Source organism: Aristolochia californica, unplaced genomic scaffold (genome assembly GCF_029961685.1).
Source record: "Aristolochia californica isolate CCGP_79_NKW_82.1479 unplaced genomic scaffold, dmAriCali1.0.hap1 SCAF_12, whole genome shotgun sequence".
In the NCBI taxonomy this organism is placed as follows: domain Eukaryota; kingdom Viridiplantae; phylum Streptophyta; class Magnoliopsida; order Piperales; family Aristolochiaceae; genus Aristolochia; species Aristolochia californica.
In genome coordinates this window covers 17,949,535-17,974,435 of record NW_027181793.1, presented here as the reverse complement: position 1 = coordinate 17,974,435, position 24,901 = coordinate 17,949,535, and the positions used below count along the sequence as shown (strand labels likewise).

Genomic DNA, 24,901 nt, shown 5'->3' with positions numbered 1-24,901 from the left:
AAATACGTTTTTAGAGACTATTAGTGTCCTCTTATAAAAAAATCATATATTAAAAAAAAAAAAAGGCTTCGACCTAATCTACGACCTCTTCGTCGTGTTCCTCATGCAACTTCTCTCTCTCTCTCCTCCCTCTTCTCCTCTCTCTTGTTATCTCTTTTCTCTCCTCTCACTACGAGAACTGACCTTGTAGCTAGAAAGTGATTTTGGCACAAATGTTCATGGAAGTGGAAGATCTCAAAGATTTTAGACTGAATTGAAACGTTCCCTATTGCCACCTTTCCATTTTGATGCATCATGACAATCTCTAATTAAGGCTAAATCCCAAACCCTAATCTTGGAATTAAAATTTAAGGCTGAATTGATGCACCATGATCAAACGGTGGCCCCACAAGACAAAGAAAAGAGACAATAATCGCATTAAAACGGGCCACCAAACCTGGAAATGAGATGCCCTAATATTTAAAATTGAAGTTTGGTGGTCCCTTCTCTATACTCTATTATTTGTGTCTCGGATTTGTTGAAACGCAGTAATGACGCCACCTGCACGTCCACTTGGTGCATGCCACGTAGATTTGACGTGGCAATGACTCACAAACACCGCCAATAGGAAACGGGCACGTGACATGTTTTAGCATGTGACTAAGCCAGATTTGATTTGCGATGTGTATTACTAACATATCTCCACAAACACAGCTGCTCCCATACGAAGAGTCATTTGGAGCGAAATATATATATGATCAGATGGTTGAGATAGTTGTTTTGCATATTTTGCACCAAATGACTTTTTGTATTGGATCAACCCTCTTTTCACATAATACTAACATATCTACTTTTTTTTTCCAACGGGGCAAGGGCTTTTAGGCCATAAACTCTTAGAGAGCTTGGGAAAGAACCTCTTTAGTGTCACTTGAGATCATTGGAACTGTAGTTAGTGTGTTTAGGGTTTAAGGAGATAGGAAGTAGGAATTGATCTCAGTTTAAGATCATTCTCATTAGAGGTGGCATCAAACCGAGCCGGTTGTTAAGAGGCTCAAACTCGGCTTGATTTAGTTTAACTCGATCTTGAACAGAATTTGAGATTGAGATCGAGCTCATTTAAGTTAACAAGCTGAGCTTGAGCGAACCATGGTTCAGTTCAGAAGCTCGCGAGCTGGCTCATTAACTTAATTAAGGCCCGAGCGACGAGCTAGCGTTGAGCGATGCTTCTCTTCTTCGACTTTTCGTGTTTCATTCTTCGGATTAGTATGGATTCGGCAGTGCAGCAGGGAGAGGAAATGGGGATTTGGGGCTTGGGAAGATAGGAAGAAATCGGAGTGCAATATGCTCCTTTAGGTAAATTTTAGTTTTTTATTCAATTTCATCTTCTTATTCTTTGTTTTTTCTCTTTGATTTTTTCCTCTTTGATCTTCTTTCTCGCCGAAGGAAGTGAAGGAACGGAGGTAAGTTCTTTCATTCTTTATCTTCTGGGTTTTTTTTTGTCGCCGGCGGAACAATGATTTTTTTTGCATTTTTATCTACTCTAGATATGTTGTATTCCATTATTTTTTCTTTGATCTCGCGTTAAAATTGCTATGGACGAATGCCTCATACTGTGTCAAGAGCTTCTTCCTACTCATTTCTCGAAGGTAACAGTTCTTACCATTCTATTGATTTTTTGTTTTTCCATTGTATTGTTTTGTTTTTATATATACGCTATTCACCGAAAATGGATGGGTTGGTTATTTCTATTTTCATCATGGGATATGCAGTGCCTTGTTATTTGATTTTTACAATGCTAGTATGAATTATTTGATTCTTTTGACTCTTTTGTTTGTATTACCCTCTTATACCTATTATTTGATTTCATAGTGCCAGTATGAATTTTTTTTTTTTTTACTCTTATGTTTGTATTGTGCCTTGTTATAATGTTATTTGATTTTCATAGCACTGGTATGAATTATTTGATTATTTTGACTCTTTTGTTTGTATCGTGCCTTATTATAAAGTTTTACAATACTTATAGAAATATGCTCCACAATTCTCTTGAATGAGACACTTTCAAAGTAAGAATGTTGGACTTGTATTGTTGTTTAACATTTTAATGAGTTGACAACAACAATTGGACATACAAAAGCTACTTTTACTGTATCATAATAATGAGACATGCATGTGATCCTGGTCTTGTGTTGACAATAGTAGGTGGACATGCAAAAACTACTTTATGTATCATAATAATTAGACGGTGATGGGATCTTGGTCTTGTGTTTTCTTTCTCTCCTTGTTGCTTGCTCAATACCTTCATATTTTTAATATTTTCTGCTAGTTAAAAGGTTTTATTTATTTTTATTTATTTTTTTAAAGTTAGTTTTGGAATGTGTAGTCAGCGGATAATTATCTACATGACCAGTACTCTATGCATGTTGTTATAATCCTGAGTTAAGTGTTTGGCTTTCCGCCACCTACCAGGCATGTCTTTTGGATAGTATTGGCTAGGTGCTTAACATTTGGTATCAGAGATATACCAATGTTGCGAGTTTGAATCCCGGAGGGGGCGACCTAGAGACCTGTGTAGTGCAAAAAGGCGATCTGGGTTCATGATAGTAAAAGAGGAGGGATTTAATTTTGTAATGAAGATGAAAAATGTGAATTATAAAAAAAATATCTCGTAAGACCATTAAGAAGGAGATTAAAAGAGATTAAAAATATTAATCTTACCACAGATCTTTGGACGTCCCAAAATCAAAAGATTGAATACATGGTTATTACTGGGTATTTTATTGACAGTAATTGGGAGCTACAAAAACGAGTCTTAAGTTTTGTGCATGTTCCTCCTCCTCACCATGGTGTTGATATAGCATATATTATTTACAAGTGTTTGAAAGATTAGGAAATCGAAAATAAAGTATTTTGTATCTCAATTGATAATGTTGCATATAATGATGTTTGGCAATCTTGCTTGATTAATGCAATTGATTTATCTTCCCTTGATTGATGTACTTAGGGATCCTAATTGATTGAGAAATTTCCCTAAATATGTAATAAAAATAGTATAAATAGGGGTCTTGGTTGAAGGATTCAATCAAGTTCTCCTCTTCTCAACTCGTGGAAGAATCTCTCTCTAGCCTAAAGTTTCTTTTCTCTTTTTTCTCTTCTCTCCTCTCTATCCGATCTCTCTCTCTCTCTCATCTTGCTCGAGATTTCAAGCATGGGGTCCTAAATTCAACAATATCCAGTAGTTTATGGACCACCTTATGATACTAGGCACATTGCTCTTTACAAAGAGCCCCACTCCACTGTTGTTATACTTCCATCTACTTCACACCCTATCTCTCATTATGTTTCTACTCACCGTTTGTCTCCAAATTGTATCTCTTTGTTGTCTGCAATATCTTCTTCCACCATTCTTAACTATTATGAAGAGGTTTTCATTGATCCAAAGTGGACATCTACCATGGATGAAGAGATTCAGGCTATGTACCACAATTACGCTTGGCATTTGGCCACACTTACACCAGGAAAAAAGGTAGTCGGGTGCAATGGGTATTCTCCCTATAGTATAATCCAGTTTTGGCTTCTCAAGAGATCCCAGGGAGGGGGGGGGGGGAATATTCAAATAAAAATGATTTGTGCATGTAATCAAAATATCATGCATAAAAGTAGTTCAATATAAGTATAGACATGCACACACCACAATGACAAAAAAACATTTCGTTCTCAATGTTGCCCTAGTGGTAGTCACTGCTTAAGAACCATTGTTTGGAAAAAAATTCGCTATTATGCTCTAATAGCTAGAAAAATACAAAGGGATTTCGGCTCGCTTTGGCCACATGTAGCACAATACATGATTTTTACACCAACCAATCTCCCCAAGAGATTGCTGCTAGATTCTAGTACTAGTAAACCTTTCTATCTAGATTATCAAGTTCTAGATCAACCTTTCACAAATACATAAAAGAAAGGGAAAATTTACACCCTTACTTGGAGAGATGTTTCTCCTTGAGAGATTCAAACTGCCTCCTTCTTTGTAGCATGTTGTGGAATAATCAAGGAGCTTGTACTATGATGCATGCAAGGATGATTGAAAGAGAGAGAAGATTTTCAAAGATATGGCTCTCTCTCTCTCTCTCTTTAAAGCACTTTTGGTGGGAATTTGCAAGGTAAATCTTTGTGGCTTGAGAATATGCCAATCAATGCTCATTTGCTTTTTTACTCATGATTTGGTGGGGGTATTTACAGCTTCCCCTACTCAAAGTAACCGTTATTTGCCTGTTGGCAAAAATTAGCATGTTGATTGATCAATCATGGTAAGTGATTGATCGATCAATCGATCATAACGACTACTTTTCTATTAGACAGTGATTTATTGATTGATGGATTGGTCAATCAATCTGTTACTGTTGGTCCAAAAAAGATAATTTGATCGATCATTGCCAGTGGTTAATCGGTCAATTGAGATTCCCTCTGACTATGCATAACAAGTATGATTGATCAATGTATTTTCATTTGATTGATCATGCTTGAAGTCCCTTTATGGCAAGGTTCTTACTGAACGATCGGTTTGGAGGGATGATCGATCATTCCATGTTAATTCAGCTTGCCTGGACAACTATGATACATCAATCTCTGAGGGATGATCGATCATACATTATAGCATGAAATGCCCATGTCATGGATGATCGATCAATTGACTATGGTTGATTGATCATGCTTCATATTTTTGGCCTGCACATTTTTTGATAATCAATCACAGTCAATGACTAATTGATCATTCCAATGCCAGATAAATATGTATATACTTATAATGCATTGAAACTTCTCTCTAAGTGCTTTAACATGTTTCTAACTGATATGTATGATGATTCTAAACATGTCTATGTATAAATTGTTCCCTAAAGCTCCGATCTCACAGGTACTTAAGGAATAGGAATTTAGAATACTCTCTTACAAATAATGACTGAATTTTAAATATATGTCTTTGATGTTTGAACTCGAATTTTCTTCCTTGTGGGTGCTTCTTCAAGAGATGTTCTTCAATTGTGTTTGAGGTCCTCATTTTGGCTTTGAAGCTTTAGACCATGAGATGCTCTTGAAGGTAAAGTATCTGAAATACTAGATTTGCAAGTTATTAGCTCAATTAAGTTTTGTTATCATCAAAATGAATGTGGGAGTCAACCGACTGTTAACATCCAAATGATTTTATTGCTAGGTATAAGGGTCGGTTCGTTGCTAAAGGTTATACTCAGTCCTACGGTGTTGATTATGATGAAAACTTTTTTTCCTGTTATCAAGATGAACTCGATTAGTGTTCTTATTTCTCTAGCAGCCAATTTTAAATGGGATTCACATTAGTTAAATGTCAAGAATTCTTTCTTGAATAATATACTCTCTGAGGAAGTCTACATGTACCAACCACTTGGTTATGTAGTTGAGGGGGAGAAAATATGTCGGTGCAAACTTGGTTTGATAAATTTACCATTATGGTTAAAAAACTTGGGTTCAAAAGGTGTGAAAGTGATCACTCAGTGTTAACCAGTGATAAAGGGCAACATTCCTTAGGCGGTATATGTGAATGACATTGTTATTATGAGCAGTGATCTTAGTAGTTCCAAACCAAGGACCTCGAGCTTCTCAAGTACTTCCTTGGGATTGAAGTTCTACAATCCAAACATGGTGTAATCTATCACAAAGGAAGTATGTAATTGATTTGTTGAAGGAGACCGGGATGTTTGGATGCAAACATGCGGATACACCTATAAAACCTAATGTTAAGTTGTGTGTAGGAACTGATAGTGATGTTGATGTTGGTCGGTTTCAATGGTTAGTTGGGAAGTTGATCTATTTCACAGTCACAAGACCTTTGATCTATCTCGCAGTCACAAGACCAAATATTTTCTTTTCAATTAGTGTTATGAGCCAGTATATGCATCAACCCCAATAATTACATTGGGAAGCATTGGAAAGAATCCTTTTGTATCTCAAGAAAAGTCCAGGTCAAGGACCGCTATATAAGTATCATGGTCATACAAAAATTGAAGGCTTTGTCGATGCTTATTGTACTGGGTCCCCTGATGACAAAAAATCCACTTCTAGTTATTGCACAACTATTGGGGGCAATCTAATCACCTAGAGTAGCAAAAAATAAAACGTAGTAGCTAGACGAGTGTGGAAGCCAAATATTAAGCTATGACACTTGTAGTAAGTGAATTGTTAAGGTTAAAATAATTCATGATTGAACTTGGGTTTTAGATAACCAAACCTATATAACTTCACCGTGACAATCTGGCTACTATCCATATTGTGACCAATCCTGTTTTTCATGAGAGAACCAAACACATTGAAATAGACTGTCATTTCATATGAAAAAAACTTCAAGCCAGAATAATATCTATGCAATATATCCCTTCAAAGAATCAAATGGTAGACATCTTCACAAAGGCTATTACTGTAAAGTTACTCACAAATACATGCTCCAAGTTGGGAATATTTGATGTTTTCTCCCTAACTTGAGGGAGGGTGTTGAAGTAGTTTGAGTGGTATTCTAAGTAATTATGAGAGTGAGTGGTATAAGAAAGAGAAGGGGAGGAGCTCATTCACATGCTCTCTCTTAACCCCTAAAGTTTTTCTCCTCAACTTGTGTTTTTCCCTTCTCCTTCTCATTTTCTTTTCTTCTTATTCCTCTTCTTCTCAAACCAAGTTGTCAATGGATTAAACCCTTGAATTCAACATAATGCAATTGAACTAGACACATTATGATAGGATCTACCTCTTATGTGGCTGAGACCTACATTTTCACTTGGTCATATGGTCCAATCATGTCATGCACACTATGGGGGGGTTAGTGCACATGACTCAGGACATGATCTTCATGCGCATTACGCAGTTCATGTCCTGAGGTCGTTAGGAAACGCCGAAATTCATGTCATGTACATGAACATCCATGACTCAGGAGTTCATGTGTCAAGAGTAAATGGCGAAAAGTGATTTCCGCCCGATTTTGAGAATCATCTACATGACTCATGCGCGGGGCTATCTCTCGGCGAGCGGGGTTGTCTCTCGGGGCTCTCTCTACCGCACACCCTCTCTGCCATTTCATTCCCGCAACCCTCTCTCATTCCGCAGCCCTCTCTCGATGTTGCCGCAGCCATCTCTCGTTCCGCAGCGCTCTCTCGGTGTTGCCCGCCGCCGTCGCCGTTGCCTACTAGCCCGTCCTCGTCGCCATCGTCGTTGCCCTCTAGCTCGCAGCTGAAGAAGACGACGATGGTTTAATTTTTCCTAAGTTAGGAAAAATTAAACTATTTTCATAAAAATCATTAATTTATAATTTTTATTTATAAAATAATTATTTTTATTTATAAAATAATTATTTTTATTTATTTAATATATTTATTTTACAATTACTATATTAAAATAGTGATTTAATAGTCATAATTAAAATTTTGTTAAAATAAATATTTAATAAATTATTTTTGGCATAATTATCTGATTGCTATAGTTAATTAAACCAATAATTTTAAATTTTGTGATAATATATTATTAATTAATAATACATAAAATATATTATGTATAAATATATAGTGTGTTAAAGTTATGATTAGATCAATTTTTTCTCTTAAATTATTCATTTTTAGGTTAAAGTATATCATATGTTATTAATAAATTAATAACTCAACGTATTACTTTCGTTTTTGTTATTTATAATGTTATTTATTTATTATTTGTAATTAATCATGTAGGTATTTCATTGGCTCATGTAATTACCATATTAATGTAAAATAAAATATCTAATTCAATTAATAAATATATTAGTATATTTAATTATACATTAAATAACTTATTCGTGTAGTAATAATGGTTGTTTTACCTAATTTGGAGTTTAAGGATTATGTTGTAATTAAGTGCACTGTAAAGGTTTAGAGATTCTCTTGTTTTTTATGTTTTTCTCATGTTGGGGCACTAACACTGGAAACTGTTTTCCAGTGCACATGAAGTCGTCAACACTAATACCAAGTGCAATGATGATCTTCATGTACATGACTGACATGATTTTCATGTTGGATATGAACTTGAACTTCAAGAATCCATTTAGGGCACTAACCCCCATGTACCCTTCAACAAAGTCACGTGCTTCCGTGGATTTGGGATATTGTATATGCTTTGTGTTATAAGTAACAGGATAAAAAGAGAAATAAATTTAAATAGGGGCGTTTTAGTAATAAAAATAAAGAGGAGAGATGGAGAAGCTTTAGAGGGAACAGAGAAAGAAAGAGGAGACGGCGGAGGGAAAGTGAAGGGAGGAAGAAGAGAGAGAACGCGAGAGAGAAAGGAAGAGGAGACGGCAAGGAGGAAGAAAAGAGGAGGAAGAAGAGAGACAGTTAGAGAGAGAAAGGGAGAGGAGACGACAAGGAAGAAGAAAAGAGGAGGAAGAAAGGGAAAACGATGAGAGAAGAGAGAAGAAGAAACAGTGGACAAGGAGATAGAGAGGAAAGGAGGAAGAGGTTAGTTGGAATTCTAATTCACCCTTCCTGTTTTCTCATTTCTTCTGTTGACTTACTCGATTTACCCTTCTATTTCTCATTTTTATTCGTTTTCTTTGATAAATAGAAAAATTAGAACGTAGAGGGGGACGTTTTGAGTTCAGATTTGGGCCATTAGGGTTCTGAAATTTAGGTTTCTTTTCGGTTTGGGCATAATAGGTCTGATGTTGAGTTCTATTCGTCTTTAAAGAAATTAAGATTTTGGGTTAGGTTTGGGGATGTTAAATTCTGAATTTCCTGTTATATTTTTGTATTCATGATTAAAATCTTATCGAACTCGGATTTGTTTTTGGACCAAATATTTGAATTAAATAAGAATTATGTCGTGCTCTAAAATTTCATGGTTTCTCCTATTTTACGTATGACTAGTTGAGTGTAAGTTGGGATACTGAAATTGAAGGTCGGAGTTGGATTTTAAATTGTTTGATTTCCGAAATTTCATATCTTTGTTTAATTTTGGCACGATTAGTTGAGTAGGGAGTAGGGAGTACTAAAATTGAAGATCTGAGTTGGATGAAGGTTGCTTTAATTTTTGAAATCTCATGTTCTGTAAGATTTAGGCAAGATTAATTGAGTATGGGGTATGGATTACTGAAATTGAAGGTCTTGAGTTGGATTTTAAATTATTGGATTTCTGGAATTTCATATCTTTGTTCTATTTAGGCTTGAGTATGGAGTAGGGAGTACTGAAATTGAAGGTGGATGAAGATTGCTTTAATTTCTGAAATCTCATGTTCTGTTAGATTTAGGCAAGATTAATTGAGTATGGGGTATGGATTACTGGAATTGAAGGTCTGAGCTGGATTTAGGTGGTTTGATTTCTAGAATTTCATATCTCTATTCGATTTTGGCATAAATAGTTGAATATGGAGTATGGAGCATTGAGATTGGAGGTTTGGGTTAGATGAAAGCTGTTTTAATTGTTAGAATTTCAGGTTTATATTCAATTTAAGCATGATTAGTTGAGTAGAGAGTATGGATTACTGAAATTAAAGGTTTGATTAGATTAAATGTTGTTTAAGTTTCTAGAATTTTAGGTGTTTGATTTAAGCATGATTAGTTGGATATAGAAGAAGAGTTGCTGAGATTGAGGGTTGAGTAAATTAAATGTTGTTTACGTTCCTGTAATTTCATATTATGTTTGATTTATGTATGATTAGTTGGATATGGAGGACAAATTGATGAAATCGAAGGTTTGAGTAGATTAAATTTTGTTTAAGTTTCTGGATTTTTATGTTATATTTTATTTATGCATGATTAGTTTGATATGGAGGAAGAGTTGCTGAGGATTGAGTAAGTTAAATGTTGCTTAAGTTTATGTAATTTCATGTTCTGTTTGATTTATGTATGGTTAGTTGGATATGAAGGAAAAATTGATGAATTTGAGGGTTTGAGTAGATTAAATGTTGTTTAAATTTCTGGATTTTTTATAATTTTTTTATGCATGATTAGTTGGATATGGAGGAAGAGTTGCTGAGATTGAGGGTTGAGTAAATTAAATGTTGTTTAAGTTTCTGTAATTTCATGTTCTGTTGATTTATGTGTGTTTAGTTGGATATGAAGGAAGAGTTGATGGGATTCAGGGTTTGAATAGATTAAATGTTGTTTAAGGTTCTAGAATTTCATGTTTCTGTTTGATTTATGTGTAATTAGTTGGATATGGAGGAAGAATTGCTGAAATTGAGGGTTGAGTAGATTAAACGTTGTTGAAGTTTGTTAAGTTGGGTCTTAGGCCCATCCCAAAATGACTAGCCAACTTAGGAAGCCTATTTTCCAACGAATCAACTCAAGATCTTTGTACTCACTAATCCATGTGGGACTATTGCTTAACACTCCCCCTCACATGTAGACCCTCTTTTGTGGCTCTACAAGTGGATAATTTAGGTGTAGGCTCTCTTTTGTGATTCTACAAGTGGATAATTTTAGGTGTACGCTCTTTTTTGTGGCTTTAGAAGTGGATAATTTAGGTGTAGGCCCTCTTTTGTGGCTCTACAAGTGGATAATTTAGGTGTAAGCCCACATATGAGTACCTGCTCCAATACCATGTAAAGTTGGGTCCAAGGTCCATCCCAAAATGACTAGCCAACTTAGGTAGCCTATTTCCCAACTATTAAACTCAAGATCTCTGTACTCACTAATCGATGTGGGACTATTCCTTAACAAAATTTCTAGGATTTCATGTTTTGTTTGACTTATACATTTTTTTTGAGTAAATGTTTCACTTATACATGAATAGATGGATATGGAAGAGTTACTGAAATTAAGGGTTGAGCATATTAAATGCTATTTAAGTTTATGAAATTTCATGTTCTCGATTAATATATGCATGATTAGTTGGATATGGAGGAAAATGATTGAAATTGAGGGTCTGAAATAGATTGAGTCTTGGAAACATATTCTGGATTTGATGCTTCTGACTCATCGCTACATGTGTTAAGAGATGGATTGACAGAAATTCCACTGACATGTCAAAAGCCATTAAAATTTTTCAAAACAGGAAAGAAAATGGATTTCAAAACAAGATAGTTGGTGTGGTTGAGTTCCATTGGAGCTAAAGATTTTATGTTGACTAGGAGAAGGGAAGAAAGAGAGGAAGATAAAGAAGCATTAGAATGATTCAAGGTAGAGATTGAGTCTTTGGAGGAAGCCATGGTGGAGAGAAAAGAAAATTTTTCTTGTCATGGCTTGTGGAGACCCAGAGCTTTGATTCCATGAAAGACCTTAGGCCAAGATGATCCTCATAATGTATAAGGATAATATATTACTAATAGATTTCAATGTGGTACTCGAATATACAAGCAGCTGCATCCCCATTTATCATAGTAGGAGACCCTTTGGTCATAATATCTTAGTTTTCTTTTGGAAAGTCGCCTTTGTGGTGTTTTTTGCACATTTTTGAAGAGATTGAGGACGTTACCTCTTTTTTTTTTTTTTTCAAAAAAGGAGGAGTTATATGGTGTGCAGTGCCAGCTCAATCGTGGATTCTATGGCTAGGCATGGGGTTTCTCTAGATGGGATTCAGGAATGGGACTTGTTTCCCTTTGATCTTCTCCAATTGTATTTTCTTATTCTTTGTTCTTCATGTGATTTCTTGTACTTTCGGATTTCTTGTATTCTTGTAGAACTCACTACTCTCAAAAAAATAAAATAAAAAAATAACAGACCGAGGATAAGGTTACAAGTAGTTACACCTACAGACTTACAACAAGTACAGTAGCTAGACTACAGTAAAACAGATTAACCAACAGACTTGTAGCAAGTACAATTGCTGGACTACTATAAAACAGTAAAAGTGCTAAAATAGTAAATATAAAAATAAGAGACATGTGTTCGATCAATTTATTTATTTATTTTTTATCTCTCTTGATTGGTTACACAATAATATAGAATATTATCTTCAGTGTTAAAGAAATTTTTTATTATGTATGTTATTTTAATTTTATTTGCTTATTTAGGCCCTAATGCATCTTATTTCTATGTAGCAGACGGTTGAAAGAGTCACTGCTGTTTACCTCATCAAATAAAGGACGGAGTTCACCCATGTTGTTGTTGCTTTGCTTTTTGACCTGCCTTCCTTTTTTCCTTGCATATAGACTTAATTTTGTGTTCTAAAGTTTTTTATTTAGATCTCATAAAAATGGTGTTAACCCTTAATCTCCAGTGCCGCCTTCATTTACCCCCCAGAACCCTCCTTTATTCTTCCCTATCTGATCTCAATTCAGTGGGCTCTGGTTTTGATTCTGGTGGTGATTCAAGAAGTTCCCTTGATTCCCGTCTTCAATCTCTCATTGCAAAACCTAACTGCCAACTTGTTGAAGCATTTGCTCTCTTCAATCAGGCATTGGAATCTGCCATTTTCCCATCTGATTCCACCTGTAATTTCCTCATCCAGTCCCTTGGAAAATACCAAGAGTACAAATTGGCTTTATCAGCTTATAAATCTTTGAGCCAGATGAAAATCACTCCGAATGAGTATACATTGACTACACTAGTTCATTGTTTCATCAATACCAATAATTCAGAAATTGCATTTGGAGTTGTGGGATTGATTTTAAAGCTTGGTTTTGACTGTAAGATTTATATATTAAACCTTCTCATAAAAGGACTTTGCAAAGAAAGTAAAGCTTTGGAGGCCCTGCAGCTTCTGCATGTTATTGTGAGAAACAGAATTTCGCCTGATATTGTAACTTTTAATACAGTTATAAATGGACTTTCTAAAGTAAAGAAACTTGAAGATGCATTGAGGGTTAAAATGGAGATGGCAAATGCAGGTTGCCAGCCTAGTGTGGTTACATACACAACACTTATGGATGGTTTATGTAAAAACGGGAGAGTAGATGAAGCAACACGTTTGTTGCAGGAAATGTACGAGGGAGGCCTTAATGTGGATGTCATAACATATACTACTCTCATAAGTGGTTTTTGCAGCAATGGAATGGTTGATCAGGGAATTCAACTCTTTCATGCAATGTTGAATGAGAAAATTGCACCTAATCACATTACATACAGCTGTCTGATTCAGGGGTTGTGTAAGATAGGTTGTCTAGAAGAAGCTCTGAAGATGTTTTATGACATGGGTAAACATGGGCTACACCCGGATATCATTACCTATACTAGTTTAATTGATGGTTTTTGTAAAGATGGAATGACTGAGCAGGCCGTAAAGTTGTTTCATGCAATGATGGAGAAGGGTAAAGAGCCTAGTACAATAACTTATAATGTGATGATTAATGGGTTATGCAAGGAAGGCCTCATAGATGGTGCTTTTTCTCTTATGGAAAAGATGGTTGAGAGAGGGAAGAGCCCTGATGTGATCACTTACAATACTTTAATACTGGGACTCTGTAACACTCGGAAGGTTGATAAGGCTATTGAGATACTTTTAACAATGATTGATGGGAAATGTAGTGTTAAATCAGATGTGATGACTTATAACACAGTAATCCATGGCCTCTGTAAGGAGTGTCGTCTTGATGATGCTATAAATCTTCACAAGAAGATGGTTAGGGAAGGAAACACTTGTAATTTGGTTACTTATAATATGTTAATTGAGGGTTCTTTCAAGGTCCATGACATGGAGAAGGCCATGGAGCTTTATAAAGAATTGATCCAGATGGGTTTTATGCCAAATTCTTTCACCTACAGTATCATGATGGATGCATTGTGCAAAATGAAAATGACAGATGATGCAGAAGCTCTTCTACAGGAAATGGAAGGTCATGGTCTTTGTCCTTCTTTGGTTGATTATAATATTTTGTTGGCTTCTTTCTGCAAAAACCATAAAGTGGAACGTGCGATGGCTTTATTGCATGAAATGAAGAAAGGTGATAAGTGCCGGCCTGATGCAATATCTTACAATTCACTAATTAATGGGGCATGCAAGGTTGGTGACCTTAAAAACGCAAAAGAATTACTTACAGAAATGTGTCAGAAAGGTTTTCTTCCTGATGCCATTACCTATTCGATTTTGATTAGCAAGTTCTCTAAACTTGGTCTGCTAGCTGAAGCCAAACATATGCTTGAGAACATGATGGCAAATGGGTTTTCTCCTGATGCTATTGTGTATGATTCACTGCTTAAAGGTTTTTGTTCGAAGGGTGAAAAAGATGAGATCTTCTCATTGCTTCATCAGATGGCATCTAAGAATATTATTCTTGATGTAGAGATAATTTCAACAATCTTGAATTGTCTTAGCCAAGATACAAAAGATTCCAAGTTTATGGCCTTTCTTCCATCTTTCACTCAAGAAGCTTCTACAACAGTAAGCATCTCTTGTGGGCAGTTGTGGACAAAACTGCAAGAGTTTCAGCATATTGTCCCGAAGCAACACGCTTGATATTTGTCACCCTTGTTCGGAACTGCGTTGGGTGCTTGGGTCATATTTTGTATGTTTGAGGTAAGTCACTCACTTTTTACATGCTCATATTTTTGGGGACTGTCTTGATTCATAATATCCTTGAAGTCTCATTATTTAGATCAGAAGTTCAAAATACACTCAAATTCTGAATAGTTGTTGACTGGGATGAATTGCTATTATTTAAAAGATTTTCAACGTTTTTATACACAAAATTCTTCCACTATGTGATTTTATGTAATATAATGCACAAAAGGTAAAAAAGCAGTGCCAAGTATGCCTCTCTAAAGGATTGAAACTAAAGGAGTGGTTGGGGGTGATGGAAGGGAGCAAAGGTCTCATCAAATGTTTGATGGTGGCCTTAGAGAGATCCCCAGAGAAGGTAGTAGTACTACTTCCTACTTGGCTTAAAGTGACAGTATGGGCTTTTTTTATTAAGGTCTGGCTCGGATTTTTTCTTCTCTTGATGTTCAATAAATCTAAGGTCAAAAAAATAAAAATAAATCTAAGGTCCTTGTGTTAGTGAAAATAATATATTTTGCCCAGTGTTACTTTTCTGTAGATAAAAAGGTTTAGAGCAGTAGTTCAAAAAAGGTTCTCAGATTTCTTTCTTCCTTATTTTTTGTTTTTTGTTTAATATATTTCCCAAGTGAGTCCAATGATATTTGGTATTCATCTAACGTTGGTCTAACCGCTAACATTTATGGAATTAAGTTTCTCCTACTTTGGACGAGCATGTAGATTGAGGTCTTCACAAAGGGTGGGCAGATTGTTGATTTTGAGTACCCCCGGCATGAAGGTGCAGGTTATAATAAAGTTTTCCGCAACTTGGTGTCAGGCACTATATTAGTTAGTAGAAGAATTGTGTTTTTTGTAAGGATATTAACGTAACTCGAGTGTAAGCAGGACATGAAGGAAATTACTTTAGTTTTTAAGGGTAATAAAGTCATTAATAACAATTAAAGTTAAGCTTGTGGATGTAATTCAATTATTTAAAAGAAGCTAAAGTTTAAGTAGGGCAATCAGAACCCTAACTGGCTTTTGTGTTATTTTCTTTTTGACACCAAAACTCAAACTTGAACCCAGTCTTTCTCTTCTCCCAAATCAAGGAAGTTTTATAACACTTGGTCACACATTTGAACAACAAATGTTGACTCTAAAATGTAATCTAACAAATTTCTGGAATTCTAAGTGGTGGTTAATGCTAGAGTGCATAGTGTAGCTAATTTACTGCAAAAATGTTACTCCTTCCAGGACTTGGTTGTTCAACTGGAATTGGAGTCTTCATACCATGCTGGTGTCTGGTGTCCAGATGTTTAGTAAGCCAAAAATTATGGAATTCCAGTATAGACTTCCACTCCAGATTGGCAATGAGAGGTAATGTTGCTTGACTTCCATCAAATTTGAGGGAAAGCCTCAGATTGCAATTAAGTTTTAATTTTTAAAACTGAGCCACACATCTGACATGCAATTGTTGACTCTAATTTATGATATTGAAAAATGCTATGAATTGAATTATGCAATCCTTAATTTGCATTTGATAATATGCAATTAAACACTCAAAAAGTCCATAGCATATTTCTGGTCTTAACTTCTCACCAGTCACCCATCCACCGAAACTGTGTTATAGATTTCATATTTTTTTCATTTAACCTCTTATCTACTATATTTTCCTTTTCCATTCTGCATGCAACTGGTCATGCTATAACAGTAAATTTCTTGGTTTCTTCAGTCAGGTTGTAAGAAAACTGTTCTAGATTTGGCAAAGTTAACAAGGGTGTTCAAGTCAAGTTCATTGGTGGACATCAAGGTGGGATGCTGGACTTTCATCATTCTATTGATTTTAGCAAATTTAAATTGTGCTCTGGGATGTAGGGAGTCTCTTTAATAGGGTGTTTCACTCTTACGAAACTTAAGTTATTTGTTCCAAAAATTACTGTTGAAATTGGCTATTTTTATTTTTTTATTTTGATAAGATCATGGAATAGATTCTGTTGGCTGTGACATGCAGGAAATTCTTCTATTACTATTTTTTTTTTGTTTTTCAAAAAGCTTCTTCTATTTTTGGTTTCTATACCTATAGAATAGTGTTTTTTAGTTTTTCTTCTTCATTCTCTGTTTTGCCAAGCTTGCCTCATCAGTTTTTCTGAGCTATGGTTGATATGATTCATAATTAAATGATGTTGAAGAGCAAGTATGGAAGAGTTGTACATGACTCTCATAGTACGAAACCTCATAGAATTAAAATTAATGTGGTGAAGTCTTACAGAAGTTACAAGAGGTCTCAAAGAAGAGTCTCAATTAAAAGTGTTTTAGTCATGTTAGTCTTCTATTTATGTTCAATTGTTCAATTGTTCAAAGACTTATCTTTAAGTGTTTAACTTTGGGTGTAACTGGGACGAATGTAGTTTAATTGTAATTGGATTCTAGTTGTTACCTCTATTATAAATAGATGCTCATTTTACTCAAATTATAACAAGTTAGTGAAGTATTTTATCTTTTCTAGAAATTCAACATGGTGTTAGAGCGGGTTCTATGAGTTGATTCGGGCAACCCACAGAGACAATATGATCTTTTTTTTTGTTGATCATCTCAAATTTAGGTTCGTATTCTACCTTTTATTCTTCCTTTCTTGTCCTAGTACCCATTGTTTCCTTGGTGTTCGCACTTTTATATTGAAGTTTTCATATTATAAATTACATATTAATAGAAAAATATTTGAGTCTATGTTCCAACACAAAAAGAATTTTAGCAATTGGAGTTTTCTATAAAGAGAAATTGATAATTGAAGTATCAATGGTTAGACAACAAGAGAGGTTTAAGCAATAGCAGAAAACTTCAATTTCCGTGTTGTTTTATGCCATCAAGAATGAGACTTTTATGGAGATTTATATCTCAAAAGAAAGATTTGTAAGTCTATTTTCTATCCTATTAAACCAATTATCAGCATGAGTTTTCTAGAGGAATATATCAATTTTAGAAGAGTCATTGGTCATGTTGGCCGAAGAAGAAAGAGTACTTAGTTTGACTAGATTACAAAGTCCAAAATTTATCAAATTCTCTCTCAAACGAAGGATATTTTTTGAAGTAATATTATACTGGAATGAAAGGTATCGAAGTCTAATTTAATAAGGAGCAAATTTTATGTCAATTTGATCTATATGTAAAGAAATATTCACATTGGAGTCGGCAAAGGTCAAACTAAAAAAATAAGCAAGTCAAGAGTCATAATAGATTAAAAAATGAAGCTTTTTAAGTCAAATTAGGTATCAATTTAAAACTATTTGAGTCTAGTTTTGTGAGCAACAAACCGTTTTTAATTCTTAGCTATATTTTGGGAGATACCAATATAAAAAATATAAAAGGTCAGTTTTGCCAAAAATCTCTCCTTTTCCTATTTTCTCTCCTATTATTTCTCCATGCATTGATGTGAATTGAGTTTTATTTGCTCCTAGAATCCTAGTTTTTTAGCCAAATTCTCTTTTAATCAAAGGGGTTTTGGTCAGACTTGATCACTTCATTATGTGCTCGTTCAAGGTATACGATATCCTGCTTCAATGTTGTTTTCAAGTTTTATATTTTTGTTACTTGGATGTATATCTTCCGCATCGTCAACTCTAAAAAATTCTGGTCACCCTAAAAAAGTTATACTTGGTCAAATTTATTAAGTTTTATCATTATAGTCTCCCCTCATTTAAAAAAAAAAAAAAACAGTCACATTTTAGATTTGTTTGGAAGTATGAGTGTTGCATGGTTGCCTCTTTCTGGTTAAAGTTGTTTTCATCTAGTATTTCTTCAGTTTATTGTCTTGTGTTTTCATCACTTCAGAGCAATGTTTAGACCCAATGTATAGGAGTGTACCCAACATCTAGCTTTCGTCAAGTATTTTATTCTTCACCCAAGAGGTGATTTGTGTTTAAGCTACCCTTGAAAAATGAGTAGTCTCTTTGTTAGATTTTTTTTCGCCTCTAAAATTGAGCGGTGTGTTTTAGATTGTGACCATTTTAACTGGTGTATGGAGCTTTGTTTTAATGACTAAAAGTGATTTTCTTCTCCCATATGGTGTTTTGTCCAAGCCGGGTCTCTTATGTTTTTTTTTTTTTTCTTGAAAAAGATGTATTAATAAAACTAGAGAAATTACAAGATTTGAGGGAGCAATTCCCTTACAACCAGCGATTGTAGGGTAACTCATTGCATGGAAAACACATCTGCTGCCGAATTTGCGGATCTCGGAATGTGAGACCAAATAAAAGATACAATTGAGGTAATTTCTAAAATTTTCCTAAAGGTATCCTAATGCCGCCACGGGGGAGGGGAAGCATTCTCACACCATCCAATAACCACTTTTGAGTTTCCTTCGATATGAAGAGGATCATTGCATTTGTCTCTGAAGACACGGAAACCGGAGAGGAGGCCATGAAGCTCTGCAGACGTAGAGTCGGATATGCCTAGAGGGCCGACATAAGAGAAAAGTTGATTGCTGGAATGATCTGAAATAACTCCTTTGAAACTAGAAATCCCAGGATTACCGAGTGACGAGCCATCAAAGTTTAACTTAAGGTAACTGGGTTCAGGAGGAGTCCGTTCTTGCAAAACCGGGATCTTTGTCCCAAAGTGCATCATAGCCAAATTTCTCCAGTTTTCACGGATAGGGGTGCCTAAAAAAGAAGAGAAAACTTTCTTAGTCAGAAGCCAAAGTAGATATATGACCCACCACTCGGTCTGCAACCCGATCTGCAGATTCACATTTTGTATCAAATCGTCTTCTATTACGCTCATTCCAAAGCCCCTACGGGATGAAACTAACACAAGCAGAGAGCATCATTTTTCCGAGGCCAGGCAGAGGGGTATCAGTGAGCGACTTACTGAACAAGAGTAGATCGACCGCCATGCAGAATTGTAACCTAAACTTACTAAGAAGGAAGGTCCACACCTTCCAAGAGAATATGCATTGATGTAGAATGTGGCTTGTGGTTTCAGTATCGGAGTTGCAGAATGGGCACATGGGGTCAATTGAGGGGTGACCTCTTCTTCTAAGCACGTCTGTTGAGAGAATCTTGCCTTGACACACACTCCACATGAAGAATTTTATCTTTGGAGGGACACATAGACGCCATACGAAATTGATCTCATTCTCCCTCCAAGACGCATTCCAGCCTTTTAAGAAGCCATATGCAGATGAGATAGTGAATGTGCCCCTTTTGTCTGACCACCAAATGAGCTTGTTTGCCACTGAAGGACGAATTTTAACCGAGGCAACTGAGTCCATCAAACGACTGTCCTCCAGATCCTCACTATCTGAAAGACCACTTTTAGGATGAAGGCCCATACCATCTCCCTCAAAAGCTTCGACTACTGATATGTCTTTACGAGATGTGAGGAGAAAAAAACTTCTGAAGGCAACCTGTAGTGGCACCTGCCCCATCTAAAAATCTTCCCAAAACTTGAGCGATCTGCCATTACCAACATAGAATCTACTTGTAGAAGAAAATTTGGAAACAAAAGGTATAATGCTCTCTATATTGAGGATAGACCTCTCCGATTACCACCTGACATCCACCAATGAGTGTCCCCACCAAGCTTAGCAAGAACCATTTCCTTCCAAAGATTTGAAGAATGGGTATTGAACTTCCATAGCCATTTTAGAAGCAACACTTAATTCATATCCTTAGATTTCCGAATTCCTAGCCCACTTATATTCTTTGGCAAACATACATCATCCCATCTAACCAAATGATACTTAAAGGCATCGCTTGATCCCCTCCATATGAATCTTCTTTTGAGCCTATCTCTAGACTTACAAATGGAAAAAAGACAAGGCATAAAAGATAGTGCATAATTAGGAATTCCTGCTATGCAAGACTTAAGAAGGATGAGCCTCCCCGCTTTACTAAGCAGACGCCCCTTCTAGGATGCAAGCCGGGATTCAATATTCTCAACCACCGGATTCCAAAGACTCTTGCATATATGGCCATTGAATTTTTTATCCCTAATTTGAGGGGGAAAAGTAGAAAAAGAAGTACAGGAAAAAGGTATTTTGTTCTACATGTTCTGGTAATTTTTATGTGGCCAAAATATTCAAGGGGGAGAACAAAAGATGAAGATTTTACATGTATGCAAAAATTTTAGCCAATGAAGATTGAAGACCAAGATTGTAAACCAAGAATCTTTTTCAATACAAGAGCTTGAGGGGGAGTGTTGAAGAGCAGATATAGAGGAGTCTTATGTCTCTCATAGTAAGAAGTCTCATAGAACCAAAATTAATATGGTGGAATCTTACAGGAGTCTCACAAGTGGAGCTCTCAAAGAAGAATTTCAGTTAAAAGTGTTTTAGTCATATTAGTCTTGTATTTATGTTCAGTTGTTCAATTGTTCTAGGATTTATTTTTTAGTGTTTATTTTTGGGTGTAATTGGGACAATAGTAGTTTAATTGTAATTGGATTCTAGTTGTTTTCTTTATTGTAAATAAATGCTCATTGTACTCAAATTATAACAAGTATTTATCTTTTTAGAAATTTAACAAATGACATTATTAAAGTCCACTTGAATGGTACATGACAAGTGGTTTTCCTATCTGCAGTTACAGTAACTTTCATAGGATATCCCCAGTTGCTAAATCTTGTGCTGGATGAAGCCGTAGAGTTTTTGAGAGGTATTAGATTGTGGTACTTAATTGCTCGTAATGTTCTGATAGTCATAGACAGGTGGAATTTTTCTTTGATTATGATATACTATTTTATAGTCATGATTATTAGTGGTTGGTTAGTAGGTTATATATCTTTACAAGAAAACAGGTACATTTGTTTAAGTGGATTTGTTATTTCTGGCCAATACTATAGTTATGTTGTCTGCCTATAAATTTGTTGTTTCAGGAAGGCTAGTTTCAGCAAGAGCAGTTGGAGCAAAATGGTTGTTAACATGAAGAAGGTGCAAGAGGAAACGCAGGAGCTGTAATTGTTAGTAGAAATAATCTCACAAATGTTAATGTCAGATGCTTAAAGAAACAAAAGGTTAATGTTAGGAAAACTTGTGGCTGTTAGTAATTTTGGGATGGAATTGTACCTACATTTAACATGGTATCAAAGCAAGGTGTTTATTCTGTTGAGCCTAAATTGGGCCCCGTTTAGCTTGTACCTTGTTTATGTTGTCTATATTGGAGTTCCGTTGTCTGTTTTTTTAGGTCCAGACACGAGGGAGGATAGTCTCATATTGGTTAATATAAGGAAAATTCCTGTGGTTAATGTTGGAAAAAAGGTCTTTGAAGTTTGACTAGTTATTTTAGGGTGAACTTGAACCAAAACTTAACATAAATCAACTCAATTCCTACTTGAGTCGTAAACTTGAAGCCAGATTTTGGAAAGCCCTCGTACTATATTTTTGTTGAGGCAAAAATGTTGCAAGCTTGGTTATCTCTGGTGCCTTTGGTAAATGAGCAAGTTTTTTCCTCGTTGAAATACTTCAGCCAAGGGCTTGATATGTGGAAAGAAAGCCCCTTATTCAATTGCTTCATCATAGTTGTTTTCCTCACTATTTATAATCCAATAAATCCAATTCTTACTTTCAGTAACAGAGTTTATAATCATTTTCAAGGTCCAAGTTGTTTCAGCTCCTAATATTGGTATGATCATCGCCTCCACAATCTCTAATGATGCATTTACTACTAAATTACAAACCCTTGCAATGTGCCATCACACTTCCATCTAGTCTACTGGTATGTTTGGTTGAATTGAAGTTTGGAGGCTGTTTTGCTCAGTGGATTGTAGAAGTTCATATTTTATGATGTTATATCATTGTTTTAGAGGAGGAAGTTGAAGTGGTGAATCCCAAATTCTTTGGGGTTACAAAATATTCCAAACAACTCACTCTGAGGTAGGTGTTTTAACTCATCAAGCATTCTAAATTTCCTTCTTTGCTGTCTTTGTTGCTCACACATGGATTGTTCATTGTATATTCTTTGAAGATTGATTTTTTTCTTATGCTTTTGCAGGTCACAAGCTCTAGACAAACCCAAGTCACTGACACCCCTGTTAATAAGTTCAATAGGCATCTGCGAATTTTAGCATAGATCTTTTGGCATGGTCTGAGTTGTAGGCTCTGGGATTTGCTTTCGTTGTAGAAGAGCCCAGGAAGAGGATATAACGGACTTTGATGTAGTGCTTATTTAGCCTATATGCTGTCAGTGTCCAAAGAAATTTATCATTATGATCACTCACAATGGATCCAAGAAACATCACGAAGTCTCACAACTTCATTTAGAACCAAGTTTGTAACATTTGATGGGTCCAGTACTTTTTTTCTTTTTTTTTTGTCTTGTGTGAAGTGAGTCATCTTGCATTAAAAGTGGGTTGCTGATATGTGAGGATATTTTTCCTAACACAGCCACCGTGCTTCAGTCAGAGGTATCACTTCACTCTTTGTTCCTTGTCTTGAGAACCTCTTCGCTACTTTTTAGAGAAGATATCATTGGTAAGTAATCCCCATTCAAGTTACATCCACATATAGCAATAGCAAGGAAAGTTAAAAGTGTCACAATTTTGCTTAAGAGTCTTAAATAGAAAGGGAGAATAACAAAACAATTAGGCTATGAGAAGGTACCACCTAGAAGAATATGGAACATGAGGAGTTTTGAAGAATTAGATGGGGCAAGGGTGTGTTGGTAAATAACAGGAAAAGAAAGGGGCAAAGAAGAGATAAAGGAGAGGTTTCGAGAAAGTCCTAGAGACAAAAAAAGAGAGAAACAAGAGAGGAAGCGCTCAGTGAAGGGAGGAGGAGAAGAGAGAAGAATAGAGAGTAGGAAAAGTTCTAAGAGAAGAAGAAGAGGGAAAAAGATTCATGTGTCTCCCCTCTCCTTCCTCTGAATTTCTTTTCTTTTGTGCTCTCCTCTTTCAGTTCTTAGGAAACAGAACTCCAATCTTCCTCTTTTCTGATTTAGGCGGGGTTATTGATGTTGAATATGAGGTGTTATGGCTCAATACAGTAGAAAGATATGAGGTTGGGTTGTTAGATTTTTATGGTGAATGTTATGCTCCTCTTTTACAAATTTTCTTTCAGTTAAGTATTTGTTAATGAGGGGTTCTAAATTTCTGGGTTAGTTAGAGGTTAGGGAGGAAAAGTTTTAGTATAACCAAAAGATTTTGAGTGTAGGATAGGAATTTTGGATATGCATGTTGTATTATTATTTTTATATAGAAACTTTCTTGTTAGATCCTTGTTAAGTAGGATTTCAAATTTCTGGGTTAATTAAAGATGTATTTTCTCTAATATAACCGAAAGGGTTGGCGTGTAGGTAAGAAACTGTAATTTGCATATTTTAGTACTAACTTATTGCTGGAAGGTTCCTGTTAGACCCTCATTAAGGAGGGGTTTTAATTTTTGGTTAAGTGGAGATTAGAGAGGTTGGAACTCAGGCCTTTCACCTAATATAGCTGGATGATTTTGAATTTATGTCTGGAAATTTTTATCTGTATGGATTGTAAACTCTTAAAAAAATTATCCTCTATTTGATCCTTATAGAAAGAGGTAGTTTGATTTCTAATTAGATGAAGATTAGTGATACTAATCTTGGAACTTTTCGTTTAACTTAATCACATGAAGATTGGTAATTTTGCGGTTATTAAGGGTATAGATTAAGGTCTTCCTTGTGGTTGTTGAATTCAATTGCATGAGTTATAGATGGTATTGTGGGTTCTTCTCTATTAAGCCTTGTTGTAGGCTATTTATTTAGAGGGAATGAATTCTGGTTTGGTGAACCTAATGATGTTAAATTTGATATCTTTTGTTTATATTGACAAACCATATTAGTTAATATTGCGGGATTCTATTTCACGAGTCATAAATTGTTTTGCAGATTGCTTCCCTATTAAGCTTTGTTGTAAGCTAGAGGGATTGAAAGAGTTTGGTGAAGCTAATAATATTAAATTTAAAGACTTTGTTATAATGACCCAATAAATTAGTGGAAGCTGAGCTGCTGAATCCAATTGCATGAGTTATTGTTTGTTTTTGCTGCATTTACTTGCATGAGTATGTGCATCCATCATCTCACTATGTGGCATAGTAGTGATGACTTGTTTGGATTCTCCTCTTAACTAAGGCAATCCCTAAACTACTAGGAAGGAGAAATTACCAAATGGTACACTCAGTATCTTTGGTACAGCCATGCATAGTAATATACTTAAAATGTTGATACACTGTTTTGTATTGATAAAAGTATTCATCACCTCTTTGAAGATTGATTTTGTAGTGTTAAATATTGTGTTATGAAATTAGTGGTTTGTATTTTACCTTCAATATTTAGTAAACCTCCAAATGGATTGGATGGATCTAATTTGTTTGAGGGTAATTGAATTACAAAACTAAGTCATTGGTATTATGGACCTCACCTCACATAGAGGCCAGGGATGTGAAATCTACCTATTGGGTTGTTAAGAAAAGTTTTGGCCTTCAGTATCTAAAGGTTATATGTGAACTTCTAAACTCAAAAGTAAGACATTGCCCTGGTGGGGGGGGGGGGCGTTGGGCCTTAGCTGGGTAACT

The 24,901-nt window shown here is 35.4% G+C and overlaps 2 protein-coding genes across 5 annotated transcripts; one reads left to right on the top strand and one right to left on the bottom strand.

Moving 5' to 3' along the window:
- Positions 1–8,213: 8,213 nt before the first annotated feature.
- LOC137946338 (pentatricopeptide repeat-containing protein At4g28010-like) lies at positions 8,214–22,100 on the top strand. 4 transcript variants are annotated; one of them, XM_068792596.1, is made up of 7 exons: positions 8,214–8,474; positions 11,999–14,409; positions 15,622–15,744; positions 16,100–16,177; positions 16,874–16,969; positions 20,949–21,020; positions 21,241–22,098. In XM_068792596.1, exon 2 carries the CDS (start codon positions 12,151–12,153, stop codon positions 14,347–14,349), a length of 2,199 nt encoding a protein of 732 aa, XP_068648697.1. In that variant the 5' UTR covers positions 8,214–8,474; positions 11,999–12,150; the 3' UTR covers positions 14,350–14,409; positions 15,622–15,744; positions 16,100–16,177; positions 16,874–16,969; positions 20,949–21,020; positions 21,241–22,098. The 4 variants fall into 4 exon arrangements, with proteins under 4 accessions (XP_068648697.1, XP_068648696.1, XP_068648698.1 ...); XM_068792595.1 differs by lacking the exon at positions 16,874–16,969 and having other exon boundaries at positions 21,241–22,096; XM_068792597.1 differs by lacking the exon at positions 16,874–16,969 and having other exon boundaries at positions 11,996–14,409; positions 21,241–22,096.
- On the bottom strand, positions 18,661–19,792 carry LOC137946631 (uncharacterized). The gene is made up of 2 exons (XM_068792957.1): positions 19,429–19,792; positions 18,661–19,025 (listed from the first exon to the last, which is right to left on the bottom strand). Exons 1-2 carry the CDS (start codon positions 19,790–19,792, stop codon positions 18,661–18,663), a joined length of 729 nt encoding a protein of 242 aa, XP_068649058.1.
- Positions 22,101–24,901: the final 2,801 nt, after the last annotated feature.

Excerpts from the sequence above, each read along its gene's own strand:
- LOC137946338 (XM_068792598.1), top strand. The coding sequence starts at position 12,151 with ATGGTGTTAACCCTTAATCTCCAGTGCCGCCTTCATTTACCCCCCAGA.
- LOC137946631 (XM_068792957.1), bottom strand. The coding sequence starts at position 19,792 with ATGGGGCAGGTGCCACTACAGGTTGCCTTCAGAAGTTTTTTTCTCCTC. Across the intron at positions 19,026-19,428 it reads CATGTGGAGTGTGTGTCAAG|GCACCCCTATCCGTGAAAAC; the intron begins GCAAGATTCTCT and ends CTTCTTTTTTAG.